At 41.4% G+C, this 23,816-nt stretch overlaps 1 protein-coding gene across 1 annotated transcript; it reads right to left on the bottom strand.

Annotated features, from left to right (window-relative positions):
- Positions 1-4,373: 4,373 nt before the first annotated feature.
- LOC132226813 (plasma kallikrein-like) lies at positions 4,374-23,168 on the bottom strand. The gene is made up of 8 exons (XM_059681235.1): positions 23,003-23,168; positions 18,009-18,171; positions 15,503-15,609; positions 13,118-13,277; positions 12,235-12,344; positions 9,194-9,353; positions 8,479-8,584; positions 4,374-4,622 (listed from the first exon to the last, which is right to left on the bottom strand). Exons 1-8 carry the CDS (start codon positions 23,166-23,168, stop codon positions 4,374-4,376), a joined length of 1,221 nt encoding a protein of 406 aa, XP_059537218.1.
- Between the last annotated feature and the right edge of the window lie 648 nt (positions 23,169-23,816).

The following is a 23,816-nucleotide window of genomic DNA, read 5'->3' as shown; positions in this document are numbered from 1 at the left end:
CAATGAGGCAAATCCAGACATCTGGTTATATTTTTAATATTCCTCTTAAATATAATTTAAATGTGTGATGTGAATTTACATATTAATATAGGTATAGAAAGAAATATATTTGAAGAAATAATGACAGAAAACTTCCCCCACCTGGTGAAAGAAATAGACTTCCAAGTCCAGGAAGCGCAGAAAACCCCAAACAAAAGGAATCCAAAGAGGACCACACCAAGACACATCATAATTAAAATGCCAAGAGCAAAAGACAAAGAGAGAATCCTAAAAGCAGCAAGAGAAAGAAAATCAGTTACCTACAAGGGAGTACCCATACGACTGTCAGCTGATTTCTCAACAGAAACTTTGCAGGCCAGAAGGGAGTGGCAAGAAATATTCAAAGTGATGAATACCAAGAACCTACAACCAAGACTACTTTATCCAGCAAAGCTATCATTCAGAACTGAAGGCCAGATAAAGAGCTTCACAGATAAGAAAAAGCTAAAGGAGTTCATCACCACCAAACCATTATTATATGAAATGCTGAAAGGTATCCTTTAAGAAGAGGAAGAAGAAGAAAAAGGTAAAGATACAAATTATGAACAACAAATACACATCTATCAACAAGTGAATCTAAAAATCAAGTGAATAAATAATCTGATGTGCCGGGAGCCGGTCCATGCTTGCTGTTTCAAGGGACCTGGCATATATGGCATACTTTTCTTAATATGTTTGCTCACCTTCTTGGCGCTGTGTTTTAACCAAAGTCACCTCTCCGAGAAAGGTTGAATCCCCAGGTAGGGATTTTCCCCTGAAGTTAGGGAGGGAATAAAACCCCTCAACTAAGTGCCAGGCGGGTAATTAATCCCTTTAACTACGAACAATCATGCTTAAACTACATAATCTTTTCTCCCTGGAATGGAGATAAGAAACGCCCTAACCTTTGTAATAGAGATTGATAGGATTGAATCAACTGGTATAAATACAGTTGTAACAAGACAGAAAGACTCAGAACTCAGGAGACAGAATTCAGAAGACAGAACCTACACGGAGCCTAGAGACAGAAGAACTTCGCTGGCGAGAGCATGCCAGAGGATCCTGGACGGGGACTGGCCTCGGAGCCTAGAGACAGAGCCTAGCGGGAGAACATGGCAAGGGATCCTGGACTGAACCTGACTACAGAGATTGGCAGGAGAACCTGACTGGAACCTGGACACTGAACCTGACTGGAGAGCCTGGACAGAACCTGGCTGGAGAACCTAGCGAGGGAACATGGCTACAGAACCTCGCTGGAGATCCGAAGCAGAACCTCTCTGGAGATCCGGGCTAGAGGTCCTGGCTAGGTTGCTGATCAACTGAACGCTGTCTCCGTGTCATTCCTTCTTCGCCTACTCCGTCCACACCTTTGGGGACCCCTGGACCCGCTGGGGCTGGACCCCGGCACTGATGAACAGTATGAACTGGTGATTGTAATAGAATTAGGGAGATAGAAAGGGAATGGACTGACTATTCTTGGGGGCGGGAAAGAGGTTTGGGGGTGAGGGAAGAGATTGGACAATAATCATGCACCTATGGATGAGGACAGTAGGTGGGGAGTGAGGGCGGAGGGTGGGGTGGGAACTGGGTGGAGGGGAGTTATGGTGGGAAAAAAGAATAACTAATGTAATAATCTGAACAATAAAGATTTAATCAAAAAAAAGAAAAAAGAAAGAAATATAGTTAGAAATATACATATAGACATAATTTCCCATGACTATAAACTCCGTCATCTCACTTTCCTTTCTGCTTTGAAAACCCCTGGAACCTTAAGAGGAAAATAAATAAAATGATTTTAATTTCTCCCTTCCCTGGAGTGGATGGTGTGAGATTTTCCCACATGTATAGGACTGTGGAGTGATTTCTGTCTCTGGGCTTATGCCCTCTTGTTTTGTAATCAAATTCAGGAAACAAGCTATTTCCAGTTCATACTCAAGATAAATCTCTGCTTACCAGCAGAAACTGAGGCAAATAAAATGAAATGTACCATTTGGTATAATAAAATCTTCCTACGAAAAGAAAAATGTGCATGTTTTAGAACACAAAATATGAATTTCTAATTAGTTTGATGACATGGGGGCGGGGGTGTTACATGAAATAGGGAGAGAGAGGAGTATTTACTTTAACAATGTGCACAGGGTTCCTATCATAATGCTGACCTTTATCTTCCCCAGAGCCCAGCACACGCCCCAGCAAGGTTGAGTGCACTGCTCAATGCTTCATAGTTCGGAAGAACCCAGGACTGCCCTCCTCTCTCCCCTCACCTCCACCCCTAGCTCACTCTTCATCATATATTCTTATTGTCATCACCGGACACCTTTCCCACCCCAATTTTTTCATTTTTATCTTCTCTTTCAAGTTATTTCCTTTTTTTTCATCTTTGGAGTCTATAGCTATCAAAGTAGATGATTTGTCTACTTATGTTTTCTATTTTTTAAATTGTGTTGCAAATAGACGATTAGGTTGTCTTGGTGACCTATATAAAGGTACTTAACCCCATGAAGCACTGAACTGTGAAAACTGTCAGTGGGATAAATTGAGACTTCTGATTTTTAATATTGCTCTTGAATATCATTTTAATTTTCAAAATACTTATTATTGAGCATTACAGTTCTTTCGTTTTGTATCTCCTCTCAAGTTGGTTAAGGATATTAAATAAATCTTCTAAAATGTTACATCAGACATCTTTTAAAAATCAATCATTTTCTACTACAATTTTTAAAACCCTGGCGGTAGAAAAAGGCACTTCATGGAATAATTGCTTGATAGAAATCATAAATAATCATTTTTTAAACCATACCTGAAAAAACCTTGTGTGATGAAATTCTTAATTAAAGTGTTTGTCTTCTTGAAATTTCCCATGTGCCCTAGCAGATGGTCAAACTCACATTTGGTGTGCCTGCTAGTCCAAGCTTTATTTAACCACACTTGCAACTGGCCACTCTTAAACATTAATTCAAGGCTAATTTGAGTTTCCCAGAGTAAAAAGAAAACAGGGGAAGTCTGTGAATGGAACATCAGCTGTTCTGAGGTGCCCTCCTCTTATGGATTCACTTTCCCTTTATATAATGCTACCTCCTCAGAGGTCTTTGCAGATACAGTTAGTTCTGAGGAGCCAATCTCTTTTTTATCCCACCAGCACATATTAAAAGTCTAAATTAAATAAAAATTTAAAAGAACACAACAAAGTATGGGACTTTCATAGCTTTCTTTGGATCTAGGAACACTGAAACACAAATGGAAATCTAGGGAATGACACATCTAGCTGCTGTATGACAAGCAATAAAAAAAATATGTTACAGAGAAGGGGCCAAGATAGTGGTGTAGATAAACACGATACTCACCTTCTCTCAGCACCACATCAAAGTTACAACTAAAGCACAGAATAACCATAATTCAGAACCATCTGAAATCTGGCTGAAGAAAAGCCCTACAACTAGAGAATTAAAGAGGAAGACACACTGACATGGGTAGGAGGGCTGAGGCCTAGAATGGGCTGGTCCAACACCCATGTGTGGCATTTTTTTAATGGGGAGTGATATATGGGCCATGGAGTTCCTGCCTTGAGGAGCAAGGGGTCAGAACCCCACACCAGATGCCTCAGCCCAGGGCTCCAGTGCCAAGAAGAGAAGCCCCTATAACTTGGGGCCATAAAAACCAGTGGAGATTGTGGCTGAGTGACATGGAGGCAGCCAGAGACCCAGGCAGTTCCTCTTAAAGGGCCCCATACACATACTTACTCAGACTCCCTCCCTCTGAACTCCAGCACTGGGGAAGCAGCTTGAAAAGATTCAGGGACATACATGGAGGAACTAAATTATCTGGCATCAGAGCAAGAACTGGGGGGCAGCTTTCTCCTGTAGAAAATCAAAAGAAGGTCTTAGGTGTTTATAAAGTTATGTTTTAAAAAGTATTCTGACGACGAGGAGAGAAATAAAATTACAAGTTTTCCCCTGTTTGAGATCTCATTGTTTCTTGATCATAATAATGTTGTCATTATCTGAATGGTTTCTGAGGAGAGCAATACCCAGTTCCTGTTGGCCAGCTGCCTACGTAGCAAGATGATCCAAGCTTTTCACAACAGGTTTGCCACCAGAACACAGGTGTTGTAACAACCACTACTAAGCGAAGCCAAAATGGGAAAGGAAAAGACTTACTAGTATATCAACATCATTGTCATTGGACATGTAGATTTTAGCAAGTCTACCACTACTGGCCAACAGATCTACAAATGTGCGATTGACAAAAAACAAAAAACAAAAAACAAAACAAAACAAAACAAAACAAAAAAACAATGAAAATTTTGAGAAGGAGGCTGCTGAGATGAGGAAGGCTCCTAAAAGTATGCCTGGGTCTCAGATAAACTGAAAGCTGAACGCGAGCATGATATCGTCATTGATGTCTCCCTGTGGAAATTCAAGACCAGCAAGTATTATGTGACCACCCTTGATTCCACAGAACACAGAGACTTCACCAAAAACAGGATTACAGGCACATCTCAGGCTGACTGTGCTGTCCTGATTGTTGCTGCTGGTGTTGGTGAATTCAAAGCAGGTATCTCCAGGAATGGGCAGATCCATGAGCATGCCCTTGTGGCTTACACACTAGGTGGGTATGAAACAAATGATTGTTGGTTTAACAAAATGTATTCCACTGAGTCGTCTTGCAGCCAGAAGAGATATGAGGAAGTTACTTGAAAGTCAGTACCTCCATTAAGAAAATTTTCTACAGTAGCATTTGTGCAGGTTTCTGGTTGGGATGGCGACAATATCCTGGAGCTAGGTGCTAACATGTCTTGGTTCAAAGAAGGAAAAATCACCAGTGAAGATGCAATGCCACTGGAACCGCACTGCTTGAAGCTCTGGATTGTATCCTGCCACCAACTCGTCCAACTGACAAGCCCCTGTGTCTGCCCCTCCAGGACGTCTACAAAATGGTGCTGTCCCTGCGGGCCCAGAGGAGACTGGTGTCTGAAAGCCCACATGGTGGTCACCTTTGCTCTAGTCAATGTTACAACTCAAGTAAAGTCCATTGAAATGCACCATGAAGCTTTGAGTGAAGCTCTTCCTGGGGACAAGGTAGGTTCAATGTCAAGAACGTGTCTGTCAAAGGGTCTGTCAAAGATGTTAGCTGTGGCAGTGTGGCTGGTGACAGCAAAAAGGACCCACCAGCGGAAGCAGTGGCTTCACAGCTCAGGTGATTATCCTGAACCACCCAGGCCAAATCAGTGCTGGCTGTTCACCTGTGCTGGATGGCCACACAGCTCACACCACTTGCAAAATTGCTGAGCTGAAGGAGAAGCTTGATCATCATTCTTGGAAAAAGCTATTTAGGTTTAACCTTCAGAAGGAAAGGAGAATGTTTTGTGGACCATTTGGTGGTGGTGGTGGTGGTGGGTGTGTGTGTGTGTGTGTGTGTGTGTGTGTGTGTGTGTGAGAGAGAGAGAGAGAGAGAGAGAGAGAGAAAGAGAAAGAGAAAGAGAAAGAGAAAGAGAAAGAGAAAGAGAGAGAGAGAGTTTTAAGGTACTAGTTTTTAAAATCAGTACTTTTTCATGGTAACAATTTGACCAAAAATCTGTCACAGAATTTTGAGACCCATTTAAAACAAAGTTTAATGAGGGAATAAAGAATGAAAGATGACCCAAGATTAGAACTATGGATGGCTCTTTCAGAACTCTTACACAAGGAAAAACATGGTGGGAGAGGGGAGAGAACTCACTGAAGGTGACAGTGAGAGACTAGTTAGTAAAGGTAAATTTGAAGCTTAGCCCCATATAAACTCATCTGAGACTTTTGGAAAAGAAATAAGCCAGCATTTTTTGTTGTTGTTATTAGATAGAACAGAAAGTTAAGAGGTATTTAAACTTGGGAGAGGTCATTATGTAAAATGCTAAGGAATTATTGTGACATTCTATCTGGCAGGCAGTTATTCATATATTTTTATTTGATCTGTTGCTAAGATTTTTATTTCCTATCTGGGTATAAAGAGTCCTTAGTTTCTTTCTTGAGTTTCCAATTTAAAATTAAGTACATTCCAGCTACACAAAAAGCACATATTTATGATGCTCTGCTTTTTACGAAGCTCAACGTGGAATGGCAAATTTATGCCAAGGTAGGTTTTCATGGAAAACTGATATGTGAAATTATATAAGTTCCTTATATTCTTGTATTATTTAACCATGAAACCCCATCTCTATCCTAAAGCCCAAATAAAAAGGCTATAATGATAACTCTCCAAACCTATTGAGAGAAGCAGAAAGACTCTAATGAGAGAAATACTTCCTTGGGAAACAATAACATTTTCCTAAATTTGGTTTAGCTACTTGGTGAAATCTCTAAACCCATTGAAACAATATAAAGATTCCAAAATTTTTTTTCTCTCTTTAAATAAAAGTGGATAAGAGTCTTAATTGCATAGAAATTCTCTGAGATTAAATAGACCTTCCTCTCAAACTGAGAGGAAGTATTCTAAAAACTTTTTTCAATGAATACCATTGCAGTTTAGAATCCTCATGTTGACCACTGTTATGTAAAGATAAAGGTTCCTGCCCTAACCAGTTTGGCTCAGAGGGTCGGCCTGCGGACTCAAGGGTCCCAGGTTTGATTCCAGTCAAGGGCATGTACCTTGGTTGCAGGCACATCCCTGGTGGGGAGTGTGCAGGAGGCAGCTGATCAATGCTTCTCTCTCATCGATGTTTCTAAATCTTTATCCCTCTCCCTTCCTCTCTATAAAAATCAATAAAATATATTTAAAAAAAGATAAAGGTTCCAACCCATCCCCCACCAGTGAAATAAAATGTTGTTGAAGCCCAATGAAAATGGAAAATTGCTAGACAAAATCTCAGGAAGAATCCAGAATTTAGTCTATAGGGACCCAAGTGCAAGTCACAAGTCAGGGTCATTGGTGACCCAAAGTCCTCTGTCTGGGACAAGGGACACCACACAGGGATTCCTCTGCCAGAGACCCCTCTGTCCCAGCACAGAGAGCTCCTTCTCTCTCATCAAGTCTTACTGTGAACAAGGGCACAGCCTCCCATGTCCTACAACCCCTTTCTTGCTGTCCCTTAACTACCCCCTTTTCCTTATAAGGTTTTAATACTGACCTTAGAGCAGGGTTTCTCAACCATGGCATTGCTGGTATTTGGGCCAGATAATTCTTTGTTGTGAGGCCCTGTTTGTGCCTGCTGGGATGCTTAGCAACAACAGGCCTTTACCCACTAGATGCTGGTACCCCCTCACCCAGGTGAGCCAACCAAAAATGGCTCTAGTCAAATGTCCCCTGGGTGGGGTTGGGGGCCAACACTGTCTCTGGTTGAGAACCACTGCCTTAGTCGATAAGGAAATGACTAATGGTGGTGACAAATGCCCTGCCATCTTTTGTCCTTCTCACAGTCTGAGGATACATGGCATGGGCCATTACCTGGGATACAAATGCCAACCTTGGTCCGGGTTCTGAACTTGCCATGCCCTCGAGCTAATACTTGTATTTCTTTGAGCCTCCGTTTTAGAATAAAGATGTATTCATTCATTACACATGTACTCAATGCCCATGGACATGCAATATGAAAGGGGGCCTCCTTCAAAGTTGTTCACAGTTTAGTGAGGAGCTAGAGATCAACAGTAATTAAAATAGGAGCTTTAAGTTCCAACTAGAGGTTTCCCACACCGTGGTGAAAAGGGAGACAGACCTTGGATTCCTTGGTTGTCCTCCTATCAGATGTGTACCTGTGAAGTCCATTACCCAAGTCCATGTTCTCTTGCCTTCTTGCTACTGGTGGCCCTGCCCTGCTGGAGGCTGAGACCAGCAGGTCATAATTATGCAAGAGGTCCTCAGAAGGCTGATGGTCCGTGGGCTTTTAGCAAGAACTAAAGGCTATGCACCGATTGTTCTGTCAAGACAATGAATGGCTCTAGGCAACCCCTAACCTGATAATTTTTTACTGTTTACCAAGCCTTACCTTTGATATGCGTGTTTGCTTTGCTAAAGGGCAAAGTGTGTAAATAAAAAGCCCTGGGTCCAGACATTCAGAGAACCACTCCACTAGAGAGTGGGTATGTGTCTGGCCCCCCACCCCCAATGCCTTCTAAATTTGTATTTCTTGTCTAGTATATCCATTAATGTCACAGCCCCTTCTCCAAATTCCTGAACCCTTGCTGCAAAAAGACTGCAGCACTGCCCGTGGCCTATTCCTTCTCTGTGCTCAGTCTCCCTCGTGAGAGTGGAAGCCATGGCAGTCTTTCGCCTTCTTAGCCTCTTACCCACTTCTCAGTCCCAAAGGCTCTGACTGTGGGAAGGGCTCCTCTGTTCACCCCTGTACACGAAGGTGTTGTTAGTAATAAAGAGATCGGTCCAGTACTACTGGCTTCCACTGGCAACATTAAACCCATCCTTCATACCCCAAGGGAGGTCACATTTCAAAACTCTCCTCTCAATTTTGCTCAAACAAGGTCCTTCCCTGACCCACAAAAGCCCAGTGGTGACCCTGCCAGCACTGTTCAAAGGCCCCATAGGATTATCAATACCAAAGGGCCGCAGATAAAAGACTTTTACTGCCAACCGTTTTCTCCTGTTTCAACATAAAGCAGCATCCACACGGAACAGAGACCAATATCTTGATTAAATGCCCAAGTAAAAGATGATGTTGTGTTTATTTGTACTCATTTCCTGAACCCAGCCAGATTTGATGAAATCTGGATGTTTTTCCCTCCAGAATAACTTTACTCTTCAGTGGCCTATTGTGTGGTTTGTGAAGAACCCAGACCTCGTGGTTGTTTTTCAGCCCCTCCAACTTTAGCCCTTCCTACCATTGAGAGTCTCTGAGTGTGGAAGAAAAACTCCATCTCTCTTAGCAACTTTTCTATTTTTCTACTTAACCTACACAATATTTTATAAATGTTCACTTCTGTGTGAACGTACTTCAGCTTAATGTAGCACACCTGGTATCAGTATGGTTATCATGGGCAACTTGGAAATTTGTGTTACATAGATTTAAAATATAGATATAGATATATAGATATAGATATTTCAGAGAGGAAGAGAGAGGGAGAGAGAGATAGAAACATAAATGATGAGAAAGAATCATTGATCGGCTGCCTCTTGCATGCCCCACACTGGGGATTGAGTCTCCAAACTGGGCATGTGCTTTGACCTGCAAATGCTACACATTCCAACTCACCTTTGCGATTCTACATTCCAGGCATTGGTATAGAAAGTGAAGAAGAGGCAGTTGGGGTGATAGGTGCAAATGGTTCGACAGACAAAAACATCTGGAGTGATGACTCTGGCAACGTCCACATCGGAAAATGCCATACGTTGGAACATGTTCATGTGGCAGCCTGTGAACTCACAGAGGGAAGGTACTACTCAGGAAATGACGCAACGCTAAGTGTAAATGTACTTGGTCATCACAACTAAGGAAATTATGACTATTCACAGCACTAAACATCTTAAGTAAAAAAATGTCAACATATCCCCAACCTTGTTTGCTATTTTGAAGAAGGGAAAATTGGTCCAACTCTCATGCAAGACAGATTCCTATGTCAGAGAAATAAAATAGCTCAACTTATGCTCCTAGCTCTAGTCTAACAAATGCAAAATATATAGGTTACTCAGCATTGGTTCGTATTTTCTTTATATTACCTTGACTCTGAATTCCAGGCCTTAGGAACATAGGGTTTTGTGTTTTATATTTTCTTGAGTGTTGTGCAGAAGATTTTAATAAAAACAGATTAAGAAAAATGCCAGTCCCTGTCAGTGTGGCCTAGTGGGTGAATGTCAACCCATGAACCAGGAGGTCAAGGTTCCATTCCCTATCAGGGCACATGCCCAGGTTTTGGGCTCAATCTCCAGTAGGGGATGTGCAGGAGGCGACCAATCAATGATTGTCTCTCATCATTAATGTTTCTATCTCTTTCTCCCTCTTCTTACCTCTCTGAAATCAATAAAAACACATTTCAAAAAGAAAAGAAATAAAAATATCAGTTAGCTAACAAAAATGCCATGTGCCCAATGAAATTAGAACAGAAGAAAATTCACTTTCATTATTCTTATTTAATGTTATTGTTAATCACATTTTGTGTTTATATTATTGTACTCAGTTTGATAGCACATAAATTCTATTAAAATTATAGAACTTAAGTAACAATGATAGCAATTATGCGAGAGAAAAAAATAATTTGAATGCACTAATTTAGATCAGGAGAGAGCACCTTCCATAACATAATTATCTTCAAAGAGGCAGGCTGGGAAATTAGACTTCAACTATTGAAATCTTTAATAGACTCTTGAAGCTGGGAGAGGACTTATGGACCATCCATGCCAACTTATAACTACATCCTTTCAAAGATATCCCCAGCAAGTTGTCCAAGTTTTACTTAGACATTTACATTGATAAGGAGCTCGCTACCTAATGACAAAGGCCCATTTCTTTCTGAACCACTCTTAGTATTAGAAACTTTTCTTATTTTCTTCATGAAAACATTTACCTAGATCTCTCTTAAAAAACCACACAAATTAAACTAATTCCTTTCCCAATGGCAATCGTCAAAACACAGAAAAAATTAAGACAGTCATCCTGGCTCTTTTTCAAGTGAAATATCTTTAGCTTACTCCTTTAACCATTTTTAAAATTTCCCATCACTTCTAGATACTTTACCCTCCTGGTTATCCTCTTTTTGTGAATGCTGGTCCATTTGTGGCTCGGGTTCAGGATCTGAAGAAGGGGCTGTGCACAAATGAATACATTAGAAAAGAAATATGAATTTAGAAGGCATGGGGGAGCCAGGTAGAAACTTCCCTCTAGTGGAGAAGCTCCCTGAAAACTTGGTCCTGTCTGCTTTTTATTCACTTCAATACACATTTGCCCTTTAAGAATGCAAACAAGCATATCAAAGGTAAAGTTTGAGAAATAGTAGAAGGATTATCAGGTTAGGGAATTGCCCTGAGCCATTTGGCCACCAGCAGAGCAATATTATACTGAATATCACATTAATATGCTAACTACTGTTGGTCTTAGCCTTTGGCATATTTTGAAGTGAAAATACAATTTTTCAGTCACACCCTGAATGGAGAATGACTACCATTAGATTCAGTGTTTTTTCGGGGATGATGAAAATGTTCTGGGACTGCATAGTGGTCACTGTTGAACAATTTTGTGAATACAGTGAAAACCACTGAATCATAGATCTTAACAGATTTAAATTTCTATTATGTAAATTATATATCAAATTCTAAAACCTATGAAAAATATATACTATATTAAAATATCACACTTGAAGAAACAGAAAAAAAGATACTCATATTAAAAATTGAAAATCAGTACCATTTGAACCAATAAATCTGCTACACATCGGGGGAGAGGGGAGGGTGGTACTGGGGAAGAGAAGGAACAAATAAGAAGAGAAATGCATTGTTGCTGACTTCCCAATCTTCCATGGAGAGGTCCTAGCCCAGCACCTACTATAGGGCTTGGTACAGAGTTGTCACTGGATACTTTATCGAATTGGCTATCAGTGATTTGATTTCAATAACAACTTATCATTCCTGCCCCGATAGGCTAAATAAGGTAGAACATCATGGCAATTTTCTGCATAATTCAAACTGAAATTACTTGTATGTCTGAAACTACAGGGTTTCATGGATTCCTTATGCCAGAATCACGTGACTAAACAATGGACACCACCAAGAAATGACCCTCTAGCTTTCTCTGCCTTATCACTGCACTAGCCTCCCATTGCTGCTGTAACAGATGACCATCAGCTTAGTGGTTTAGAACAACACATCTATTATCTCACAGTTCTGGAGAGGAGAAGTCTGAAATGGGTCTTACTGAGCTACAATCAGCATGTTGTCAGAGCTTCCCTAGCCTTACCCTTCTACCACTGCATTCCTTGGCTCATGGACCCTTCTTCCATCTTCAAATCTCTCTCTCTCTCTCTCTCTCTCTCTCTCTCTCTCTCTCTCTCTCTCTCTTTCTCTCTCTCTTTTTCTCTGGCTGATCCTTCTCCCTCCCTCTTTCTCTTATAAGGAAGCTTGTCACTTCATTGGGCCCATCCACATAATCCAGAATCATTTCCAATGTCAAAGTCCTGAACTTAGTCACATCTACAAAGCTCCTTTTGCCCTATCAGGTCACATAATCATAGGTTGTGAACTCATTTGGAGAGCTCTTATTCTGCCTACTACAATTACTTAGTGAACGAGTAGCCATGGGATTACCAGTTTCTGAGAGTGCACAGGACTTTAGGGAGAATCCAGATGCCACGTTTTTCAGCACCTTTATACTGGTTGGTGTTCCGGATGGACTGTGCTTTAATAGGCAGTTGTTCCTGAAGGTGAAGAAAGGAGGTTACTTTCATCCATTTCATGTTGAAATGATCCATGGTCCATGAAAAATAAACAAAACAATATAAACAATGACTGCTAATGAAATAAACATCCTCCTCCTCTACAGAGGAAAGGTTAAGGAGAGAATGCAGTAGGAGAACCTTATTCTATAAGACATTTTTCTACTGAACCTTCATTCCACAAGCACAGCTATCTGAAAACCAAATGAAAATTACTCTCTTCAGGGAAAATGACACCAAAAGTAAGTATATAAGGAGAGTACTTAGGTCTAAAATCCCTGTTTAGTTTTTAGTTGGAAAATAAAAAAGGTTAAGAAGAATGCAATCCTATATAATAAAAGGCTAATATGCAAATCGACCAAATGGCAGAACGACTGGTTGCTAAGATGTGCACTGACCACCAGGGAGCAGAAACTCAACATAGGAGCTGCCCCCTGGTGGTCAGTGTGCTCCCACAGCGGGAGCACCACTCAGCCAGAAGCCCTGAGCCAGGCTCACAGATGGTGAGTGCAGAGGTAGTGGCGGGAGCTTCTCCCATCCCACGGCAGCACTAATGATATTCGACTGCCTGCTTAGATCTGCTCCCCATGGGGAGTGGGCCTAAGCCATCAGTTGGACATCCTCCGAGGATTCCCAGGCTGCAAGAGGGTGCAGGCCGGGCTGAGGGATCCCTGAGTACACAAATTTCGTGCACTGGGCCTCTAGTTCAATCATAAAATCACTCTGGTAAAGAACAAACACTGAATTTTGCTCACCGGTACTCCACATTGTGAAATGTTTGCCTGGCGTAGGTGAAAAATTTGCAGTGAATGTTATTGGTGCACCTTTTTTGGCATTCTTCAACACTTTCAACTTTAGACACATTAAAATTGACTCCTCTCATATCAATTCTTTCATAAATGTCGCTATGGCAAACTGAACAAATAAGATGCATAGAGCAAACTCAGTTTCCCTTCTAGAAGCAGATCATCAAATTGGACAGTGTAGTTTTCAAGGGTGATATTCTGGTTTTGGAAATTGCCCTATTCATTAGGGGATTTAGAATTTTTATTACATCATTAAATGACCAAACTGCTTGAAATGAACTCATTCCAATATGTGTTAGAGTACTAGCATGGAAAGGGGTTGCTTTCCTTCTAAAACTGCAAGGTGTGTGCAGCAAGACAGGTAATACTTCCCTGAAATCGTCAATGAGCCGTGGGAGATGAGGCAGTAGCAGTGAGGCCCTGCTACTGTGTGCTAGGCAGTGCTTCAGGAAAGCCTCGACCTCTTGCATTGAGTGAAGGAGCATCTTATCTCTTTGCCTATCCCTCAGTTTTCAACTGCTCCTCTCTGGTTGCAAATTGTATTGGTAAGCCCTGTGATTGACATCTGTATGTCACATCATTATCATAAAATGTGGAGAGTTCTTTATAAGCAAGGTGAAACCATTTCCCTTCTTGCTTTTAAGTTTTCTTAAATTCCACTTAACCACCCTTCCAATTAAAATGTATCTTATATTTTTTAAAAAGACAGATAATTCTTTTTACAGACAGTGAACCAAATTTGAGTTAGGTTCTGTTTTTCCTTAAAGAAAAAACATTTATTGTATGTATTATTCCACTCCTAAGAGGTAAGGTTGAAAAAGTCCTAAAACTGGATTTAATGGTGGAACTGACAAAATACACAAAGGATTAGAAAAACAATATATTGAGGTGGGCAGAACCGTGGACTATTCATGGTGCTTCACACACACAGGAGTTTGCGGATTGTAGAAATAGAATACCTTATCAATTCTGCTGCATATGAGAAAAGAAACAGGCTAAGGCTTAGGATGGGATACTTCCAGACCAAAACTTTTTTTTATGGTTAGTTTAAAGCTATAAACCTACTTCTAAATGTTTTAAACTAAAATTGGTCCTGAGTTTAGAATTTTCATTTGCCTGGAATCATTTTTCACTTTAATTTTTTTAAAAGTTATTTGGGGAGAGTTAAAAGGGAACATAAACAAAGGTAACTATGAGTAGACTAATGGTGGGGGTGGGGGGGGCAATTAGGAGAATTGAAAAGGCACAATATTATTTTTCTTTAAATTTCACTATGATACCATAATTAAAAATAATGCTTACTTGCATAATTTACACTGAATTATATTAAGATATAAATGTGAGCTTATAAATTAGGAAATGTACTCCTCCTATTGGCTGAGTCAGGCCACCATATTTATAACTAAGGGCTGCTTACTTTACAAAATGCAGGCACAAAATGTTGTGTGCTGAGGCATTGGTGTTAATGGGAGAGGAAAGAATGGAAAGTTTGTAAACGTCTGAAATTTGAAACTACGAGGTTAACTGTAGATAGGAAACATAGAATAGCAAAGGTGAAGAGGCACAACATGATTACTTTTAGTTTCTGCCAACCTATCAATTAAGAGAACCTTTTTAGTACTTTTTTATTTTCTGATCAGTCATGTGAGAGTTATAGGTCATTTGCCTTAAATTTATGAGGATAGAGTTGGGAATTGTTTCCCAAGACATTAGTAGCAATAAGCATCAGAATTACAGTTTCCTGGCCTCCTGTTTCTTCTAAGCAGTGTTATTTTCAGCAAGAATTACAGAACCCAGCCCTTCAGGGTGGGGGCTTAGCAGGGTTTCTTAACCTTGGCACTGTTGATATTTGGGGTACAGTCTCTTGCTGGAGGTCTTCCTTGTGCCTTGTGGAATGTTTAGCAGTATCTCTGATATCTACTCACTGGATGCTAATAGCATCATCCCCAAGTTGTAACAACTGAAAAAAGTCTCCAAACATTGTCAAATGCCCGCTGGAAAAATGACAACATCCCCCTGGGTGAGAATCAGGAAGCACCACTGGGATGACCCCCCCTGTGTTCTCTTTAAATCCGGAATCAAGGGATGACCACTATCTGGGTGTGTGTTTCCTTTTTGCAACTCTTACCCTGTAGTGCTAACCTCATAAATAATAGAGGCTCGCTGAGCATGTGTGGGCTAAAGACAAGAAGATACGTCCAGAGCACTGCCCCTCTCTGTCATCTTTCTCAGCGCTCCCTTCCACATATCTGCGGGTATATGGACTTAGAGCAGAAGCTACTCTTAGGGAGACTCATTATTCATGCAAATTGAGCTGAGGAATCCACACCTTACCACTTATTCGATGACCACATTGCTTTAAGGAATGTCCAGAAATTGCACTTCTCCATGGCACTCTTGGCAGAGCTCCTGTAACACTGTCTTTCCAGAAGCAACCAAACCTGTTTTTAAAAGCAGCATCACTTAGGAAGTAGAGTAATAAACACACAACGAGCCCTAACCGGTTTGGCTCAGTGGATAGAGTGTCAGCCTGCAGATTCAAGGGTCCCAGGTTCAATTCCGGTCAAGGGCATGTACATTGGTTGCAGGCACAACCCCAGTAGGGAGTGTGCAGGAGGCAGCTGATCAATGTTTCAAATCTTCTATCCCTTTCCCTTCCTCTCTGTAAACAAATCAATAAAATATATATTTTTAAAAATAAACACACATTGAGGAAATGTCTAGCATTTTTGTACACTAATCAATAGAGTCAGCAATAAGAAAAACAGGGCAGCTTCCCTGACAGTTGCTGGAAAGAATATTCTTAGAGGCAATACAATAATATTTAATGGTATTTGTAATACCTAACTTCAGTCTTGTTTTCCTTTACATTCACATTTTTAAGTAAAGAAAGTCAATTATATTAAAGAGTTAATGAGTTTTCCTGAGGTCCTAAACTTTTGGGGAATTATGTTCCTATCTGGTGATTATTTTTATATATGCTTTCATCAATTACTTAAGAAATAATTTCCTCCTTACCTATGTGGCTCAGGAGGTCACAGTTGGATTCCAGATCAGGAAACATAACTCGGTTACAGGCTCGATCCCCAGTAGGGAGCATGCAGGAGGCAGCCCATCAAAGATTCTCATCATTGATGTTTCTATCCCTCTCTCCCTCTCCCTTACTCTTTCTCTGAAATCAATTAAATAACAAAAAATATATAGCCCTTGTCAGTTTGACTCAGTGGATAGAGTGTCGGCCTATGGACCAAAGGGTCCCGGGTTCGATTTTGGCAAGGGCACATACCTTGGTTGCAGGCTCAGGCTCTGGTCAGACCATGTATAAGAGGCAACCAATCCATGTGTTTCTCTCACATCAAGGTCTCTGTCTTTATCTCTTCCAGTCTCTCTAAAAAAATCAAAGGAAAAATATCCTTGTGTGAGAATTAATAACAACAAAAAGAAATTATGTCAGTCATGAGAGTTGAATCTACATATGGTGTTTATCTTGCTTATAACTCCTTCTAGTCCACACCTGATGAAAGACTTTTTTCCATCTTTAATGTCAATCTTTTTATATATTTTTTTTTATTGATTTTTTTTTTTTTAACAGAGAGGAAGGGAGAGGGATAGAGAGTTAGAAACACTGATGAGAGAGAAACATTGATCAGCTGCCTCCTGCACACCCCCTACTGGGGATGTTGTCCGCAACCAAGGTACATGCCCTTGACCAGAATCGAACCTGGGACCTTTCAGTCCGCAGGCTGACCCTCTATCCACTGAGCCAAACCGGTTAGGGCCTTTAATGTCAATCTTAATGGTAATTTCATTATTCAGAAGTATTCTACAATCTAGCTCAACTTTTTATTTATAAAGTTATAGTCTCTCACATCCAATATGGGTTTTCTGTACAAGTTTAACATGTAGAATCAAAGGATGATTGTCTAATTCCTATTTTTTTTAATTCAAATGCAGTGAAGAGTAAAAAAGAATTATAAAATTGGACATGGGAATGATTAAGAAACATTCATTCTGGACATTGATCAAAATTAAAGAAAAGAACAATCAAACTACGGCTGTATTTAAGCAACTTTATGACCTAATAATATTTTTAATGTTATTAGGTCATATTTTTTCAGTACCCTTACTTTTCCAAATTACCGGTTAAAGATATATATTCACTCCCCATATGTACCCTCAATGACCCAACTGTCTTATTATAAGCACCATTCAGTCCAGGCCCCTCCCAAGGTCACAAGTTCTGGATCTTATTCAATTATATTCTCAACAAAATGCTTGCTTTCCATTCTATTTTCCTAGGACTGTGCTATTGGCAGTTGTGAGGATGAGTCCTTGAGCAGGTGGAATATACACCTGTTATTAAATCCCTTCTTGAAATGATCGCTTCACCAGACAATTCACAAGCATTTTCCTTATAAACCTTTGATAGAAAATGACTAGTTTCTACTACTTTAAGTGAATGCAAAACTTGTTTAGAATGCAGTTTCCAGGCCAAAGCGACTTTGGTTCAGTAGGTCTGGGCTTCAGCCTAAGACAGTGGTTGGCAAACTGTGGCCCTTTGAGTGTGGCTCTTCCACAAAATACCATGTGCGGGCGTGCACATACAGTGCGATTGAAACTTCGTGGCCACACTCAAGGGGCCAAAGAGCCACATGTGGCTAGAGAATCGCAGTTTGCCGACCACTGGCCTAAGAAATTACTTTTGTAAGATCCACTCTAGGTGATTCCTTGAACCCCATTTGAGAAGCATACCCCTGTGAGATGCTGCACCACTTTGCACACAACTGCTTCCATTTTGAAAAATGACTGGCTTCCCCAATAAGGAAATATTACCTCTTACCTTTTATCTGTGCCGTTAGTTAAACTTGCAGGGAGAAAACTGAATAGCAAACACCTGGGGAGAAAGGTGCACATGACCTGGCAGTGATGGGCACTCGGGGTGTACATGGCCGTCACATCCCCGCCTCTGAAGAAGACATTCTCATACAGTTGAGGTAGGCATCCTGTGATATTATCATTGAAAAACACACACATCAATTTGGAACAAATGCTAATAACGCTTTTAATAGAAATATATCTGTGTCCTGATGCTTCTTAATTCCTCAGTGGAATTCCCAAAGATCTGTGCAACATGACTTTAAGTATAGGGGCAGAATAAAACATATTAAGGCCATTATTTGAACAAGGTATGATTAAAGGGTATTTTATGGGTACTTCCATATGAAAAAAAAACACTGGGGTGGATTTTTATTCAATCATATAATAATTTGCACATAAATTACTGCCAAGAAAACTCACTCCTAGCTTGGCTTCTCCCTGTTGCCTGACATGCTATGAAAATACCATGTCTTAAAAATAATGATGTATGGTCTCTTTTCAAAACACTTTCTTAACAAACATCCCCCTAGATTCTCACAAGAGTTCTGTAAGGGAAGCTGGAGACAGGCTTGAACAGGTGCATCTGACTTTCTCTTTTTTTAAGAAAGCAGTTAAGTAACTGGGTTTTGGGGCAGCACCGACTTATCCATGATCCACAGGGTTAATGAGTGTCCCAGGACATAAACCCGGCCCTTTCGACTTCCCATCTTGTTCCCTTTTATTGTCCAATATTAAATGTTCTTCCTCATCTCAGTTTAATAGAGCAAATTAACCGTTATTGGGCAGTGTTATGCCCAGAATTCAAGATCCCCAAGAAACCACGCCAGGGAGCCAGTCCAATGCAAAAGCAGAAGGTCCTTTATTGAGTTAGCTAACCCGACCCGGGCCTCCAGTCAACGCAGCAACCGGAAACCGAGTGACACCCATGAGAAAATCAGGGCTTTAATAGTGAAGGGAGGGGAGCTGACTGTGGGCCCTGCCGATTGGCCAGGCGCAAGTCGGGTCTTGTTACACAGGATGTGGTCATCTCTATGGCGCGCACATCCCTTGCTTGTCATTGGTTAGTTCAAAGAAATCCAGGGCGTGGCCAGCAGGGGCCTGGGCTTCCGGGAAGAAGGCACTCTTCTGAGCATATGGCCTCTGCCCCAACATGGAGGATCCAGGGTAAGATGGAGGGCATAGCCCTCGCCCTTTCAGGCAGTTATTACTTTAGGCATGAGGGCAAGGCAGTGTTGGCTATGTTTCTACAAGCTCTGTTTGTAGATAATTTAAGCAAATGCATGTATATGCCACGCTGAGAATATATTTGGAGGTGTTTGCTGTTTGGAATTGTTCATAGTTCTAAAGTACCCTGCATCCCACATATTATTGTTGTTATCTTTACTCTTATACTCTTGGGTTTTCCTGGAAAGGCCCACTTCAAAGTCTGCTTAATATGCTTTTCCAACCCCAGTAGTGCGTTCCCTCTGGCTGGTCAACTGCCCGTTACCCACAGGATATTCCCGTAACAACCTTGTCCATGGCTTAGGCCAGCAGTCATGCTTCAGCTTTAACCATGTCTATTTTTGTATTGTCTTTCAGGGAATGGACAGCTTAGACACATGCATTTCACTGACACTCAAGTTTAAATTTCCTCTGCACTGTCCAACCCACTGAGGATTCTAGCCCTGGGCTCTATTATGACACCCAACCTAACAAAATTGCTTCTCTCCCTCTCAGAGGTGTGGCGAAGATGACTTGCCTTTGGGTAAGGTTTATATTTAGGAAGAGCAGAGAGCTCTTTAGGCGGGAGCTTCTGGGAATACAAGTGCCAAGTATGCAGGAGTGGCCTGCTTCTTAGGCGACTGGTGTTTTTGGCTGATTCATAATTACTAAGCTACCACCTTCCCCATCTCAATGCTCAGAAAGGGTGCACACAATGAGTGGTGTTAGCTGAGAGCCCCCATTCGGGGCCTGAGCCTTTGTCAACTGCCAGGTGAGTTGGCTGTGGGTAAGGCAGCTAGAAATACACTAACGTTAGAGAGAAGCAGAAAGAAAGTTCTAGTGAGTGTTCTTGTTTATCCTTATAAATTGGTGATGATGATGATGATGATGACGACGACAATTTGATGAGAGGCTTTTTGTATTGTATTTTAGAGTGTCTGTAAAACAATGTTACATAAGTTATCTTATAACATAAAGTTATGTTATATCACATTGGGCCCTGTGTCCATAGACTTTGGGCTATTTGGTTTTGTTTAAAAAAATTACATAATGAATAAGGACAAGAAAAGCACTCTGATTTTTAAAAAGTGGGTGAAGAATATGAAAAGGTAATTTGAAAAAGTAAAACAAACAACTGATTAAGTATATGAGAAAATGTTAAGAATCATAAATACAGACAAGTTTAATCAACTAGATGCCATTTCACTCACCAGAGTAGCAAACATTTTAAATTATCTAAGTTTTCTGTGTTGAGGTACTGACTTTAGTTGCAAATAATAAAAAAAAAACCAAAAGCCTAGTTCAAAGTTCAACATAACTGGTACAAATGAAATGTACGGGCTCAGACCCCAGAGTCCATGGGGCATCTGGATTCAGGCAGACCTGGGCGTGGGGCTCAGCTGACCCTATCATAACACCATTTGTCTGCAGACGATTGCTCTGTTTCAGTGTCGCCTTTGCTCCACATAATGGCAAGACCGTGTCAGAGCCCAGGCCTCTCTGTGCTCCCATAGCTCAAGCCCAGTTGAAGGGGAAAAAATCAGTATTATCTCTAGAAGTGCAAACAGTAGTGTTGTTGCCAGGCGGTGGCTCTGAGCAGGTCCCCTCAGGCAGCAGGCTGTGTGCACTTACTGGGTCAGGCCTGCCTGGGTCACAGCCACAACCGCATGGACCCTAACTGGGAGGCCGCAGTTTCCCAGAGATGAGAGAGGTGAGGAGGTGCCAGGAGAGGAACAACTGATGAATATTCCAGCCAGCCTAAGTGGGAAAATGATCCCTCCCATGTGCTAGGGAGAAAGTCAGAGTAAGAATAGCCTTTCTGGAAGTGAATTTCACAATGTAGAGCATGAAACCTTCCAAAATACCCACACCTTCCTACCTTATTTCTAAAAGGTTATTCTACCAAAATAACTGAATATGTGTGCAGAAACCTGCATACAAAAATAACATGAATGGGGGAATGCTAAGCTTCAAATAATATGACATACCACCTCATGCGAGAAGATAGCTATGAATAGGAAACGTGGGTAATAAAAATATCTATGATTAATAACATCTTTGTTAAATGTGTAAGTAGACACATGTAGAAAAATAAATGAAAGATTAAACAAAAGACCTTTAAAAGTAGCCATTTCTGAATGATGAGATTATAGACAATATGTAGTTTCTCATTTTCTGCTTACTTGCACCTTCATTTTCCTAGCATGAGTATATATAATTTTTTTTCCATAAAGAGAAAATTGTGGTGGCCATGATCCAGGGCATCTCTGGCTTCTAATCCTCAGCATCAGTGGATTTGTGCGTGGTGCTGATTATGGCTCAGAAGAACAATGAAGAGTGAGGGGACAGATGGAGGGGAGTTGTGGTTTAGAAAATAAAAGCTTCTTCCTGAAGAAATTATCTCTTTTTAGAAACACAACCTTTACCCAGGAGGGTTTATTTCAGCCATACTTCTGAGAAATAAGTAAACAGCACTGTGGTGCCCTCATCCTAAGTCAACATAGACTCCAAATCCACCCGTAAGGGCGACACAGACAAAACACCGCTCTAGCAGGATTCATGGGAAACAGTGTCCATACTCATCCTAATTCCCTGAAAATTTCATGGAATAGAGAGAGAGAAATAAGGTCAAAACCACTGGTTTGTTGAAACTAGAGCTATTCAAATGCATGACTTACTGAATTGAATTTAAACCAGGAACTTACAATTTTGAAATGGTTTGCAGGTTGCCTATAAGAATCAAAGTATGTACTGTGTACCTATTAGGATACTCAGCTTGGACGCAGGCACTTTAAAATGCCGGGCACTCTGGAACATTCAGACAGAGTTGATTTTTAACTAATGTTGATAGAAGGCTGATTGTTTTCGAGCTGCTTTGCAGGGAGTCCTTTCCACACAGAAGTTTCTGCCAACACATACCCAGAGGCACTCCCACTCCTGGGCTCCTTGCCCTGAGGTGCCTGGGAAATACTGAGCATGCAAAGGACATGTCCTGGCTTATTAGGGCCTGGCTCCTTCCCCAAAGCTCTGTGTTCAGCAGCTTTTTCCAGTGGTGCCCGGTCCTTCCTAACTTCCCTCCCACACCCTTAACTGGACGTCTTGTAGATAATCCACTCACCACAGGAGACTGCAGCAGACAAGCAAATGAAATAAGCTGCTTGCCTGGAGGGAGCCATCCTAAAAGAGAAAGCAGCACATGTGTGTGCTGGGTGAGGGCTATTGAACATGAGCCTGAATCTAAGTGACGTAGAGTTTCTCCTCAACGTGTGGATGGTGAATCAAAGCACACAATTACCATATAGAGAACATGGGTTTCCTACACATTTTGTGCCCCAGACTCGACACAAGATGCAAATTGAGACATCCAGAGGAATACTTGTGTTCATTGCTCCTTTGTCACCTGTACTGTTCGTAATTATGGAAAGGGAATTGGTAAAAGGGAACTAAACAGTTGTGAATCCTCTTGATTTGAGCAGAAAGAAAATTATTGTAAATAATGGCAATAATATCCCCAAGTAAAACTCTCAAAATATTCAAGTGCATGTATTAATTTTTAAATCAGTCAATATTTTTTGAGTTTAAAATAGCTAACACTTAAATATGTCCACATATAAGAACACCAGTTTCTTCAACATTTTCTAAATAGGCAGGCAATTAAAACAAACTAGTGGCTTCTTAATAACGTAAAAACTAGACTTAATTTTTTAAAAACCTGCTTTATTTGAAGCAATGGGGATAATAGAAATTCTCTACCTGAAGGCACAGCTGCTTCTGAGCTTCTGGGCTGAGGGTCTCCTGATTCTGACAAAGGGCCACCGTCAGCAGCCTCCCTGCTGGGAAGCCTCCCTGCAGGCCCTGTTTGCTTGCCTTCACTATTAATACCTTTCTGCCACGTTTCAGCATTTTGTCCTGTCAACATGGTCCATGAACATGCCATTCCTGTGTCCAACTATCCTATATAATAAAAGCGTAGGTGGCATCATGTGACATCATCACAAGATGTCCACCCCACGTCGTCACAAGATGGCTGCCATAAGATAGCCACCCCAATGTCATCACAAGTTGGTCACTACAAGATGCCTGGCAGGGGAGAGCAGTTGGGGGGACCAGGCCAGCAGGAGAGGGTAGTTGGGGGTGACCAGGCTGGCAGGGAAGGGCAGTTAGGGGCGAGATCAGGTCAACAGGGGAGAGCAGTTCGGGCGAGATCAGGCCTGTAAGGCAGGGCAGTTGGGGGTGATCAGGCTGGCAGGGGAAGGCAGTTGGGGCAATTGGGCCATCAGGGGAGGGCAATTGGGGGCGATCAGGCTGTCAGGGGAACAGTTAGGTGTCAATCAGGCTAGCAGAGGAGTGGCTATGGGGCGATCAGGCATGCAGGCAGGCAAGTGGTTAAAAGCCAGCAGTCCCAGTTTGCAAGAGGGATGTCCAACTGCTGGTTTAGGCCCAATCCCACAGAGATCTGGCCTAAACCAGCAGTTGGACATCCCCCAAGGAGTCCCAGATTGGAGAGGGTGCAGGCCGGGCTGACGGACATCCCCCATGCATGAATTTTGTGTACCGGCCTCTAGTT

This window comes from Myotis daubentonii, chromosome 2, assembly GCF_963259705.1.
Source record: "Myotis daubentonii chromosome 2, mMyoDau2.1, whole genome shotgun sequence".
NCBI lineage: Eukaryota > Metazoa > Chordata > Mammalia > Chiroptera > Vespertilionidae > Myotis > Myotis daubentonii.
Note: the sequence above shows the minus strand (reverse complement) of the source record. Positions and strands in the feature narration are given on the sequence as shown.

Excerpts from the sequence above, each read along its gene's own strand:
- LOC132226813 (XM_059681235.1), bottom strand. The coding sequence starts at position 23,168 with ATGTTGACAGGACAAAATGCTGAAACGTGGCAGAAAGGTATTAATAGT. Across the intron at positions 13,278-15,502 it reads ATGTGGTCATCGAATAAGTG|TTTGCCATAGCGACATTTAT; the intron begins GTAAGGTGTGGA and ends TTATTTGTTCAG. Across the intron at positions 8,585-9,193 it reads TGGAATGTAGAATCGCAAAG|GAGAAAACGGTTGGCAGTAA; the intron begins GTGAGTTGGAAT and ends ATGTTGAAACAG.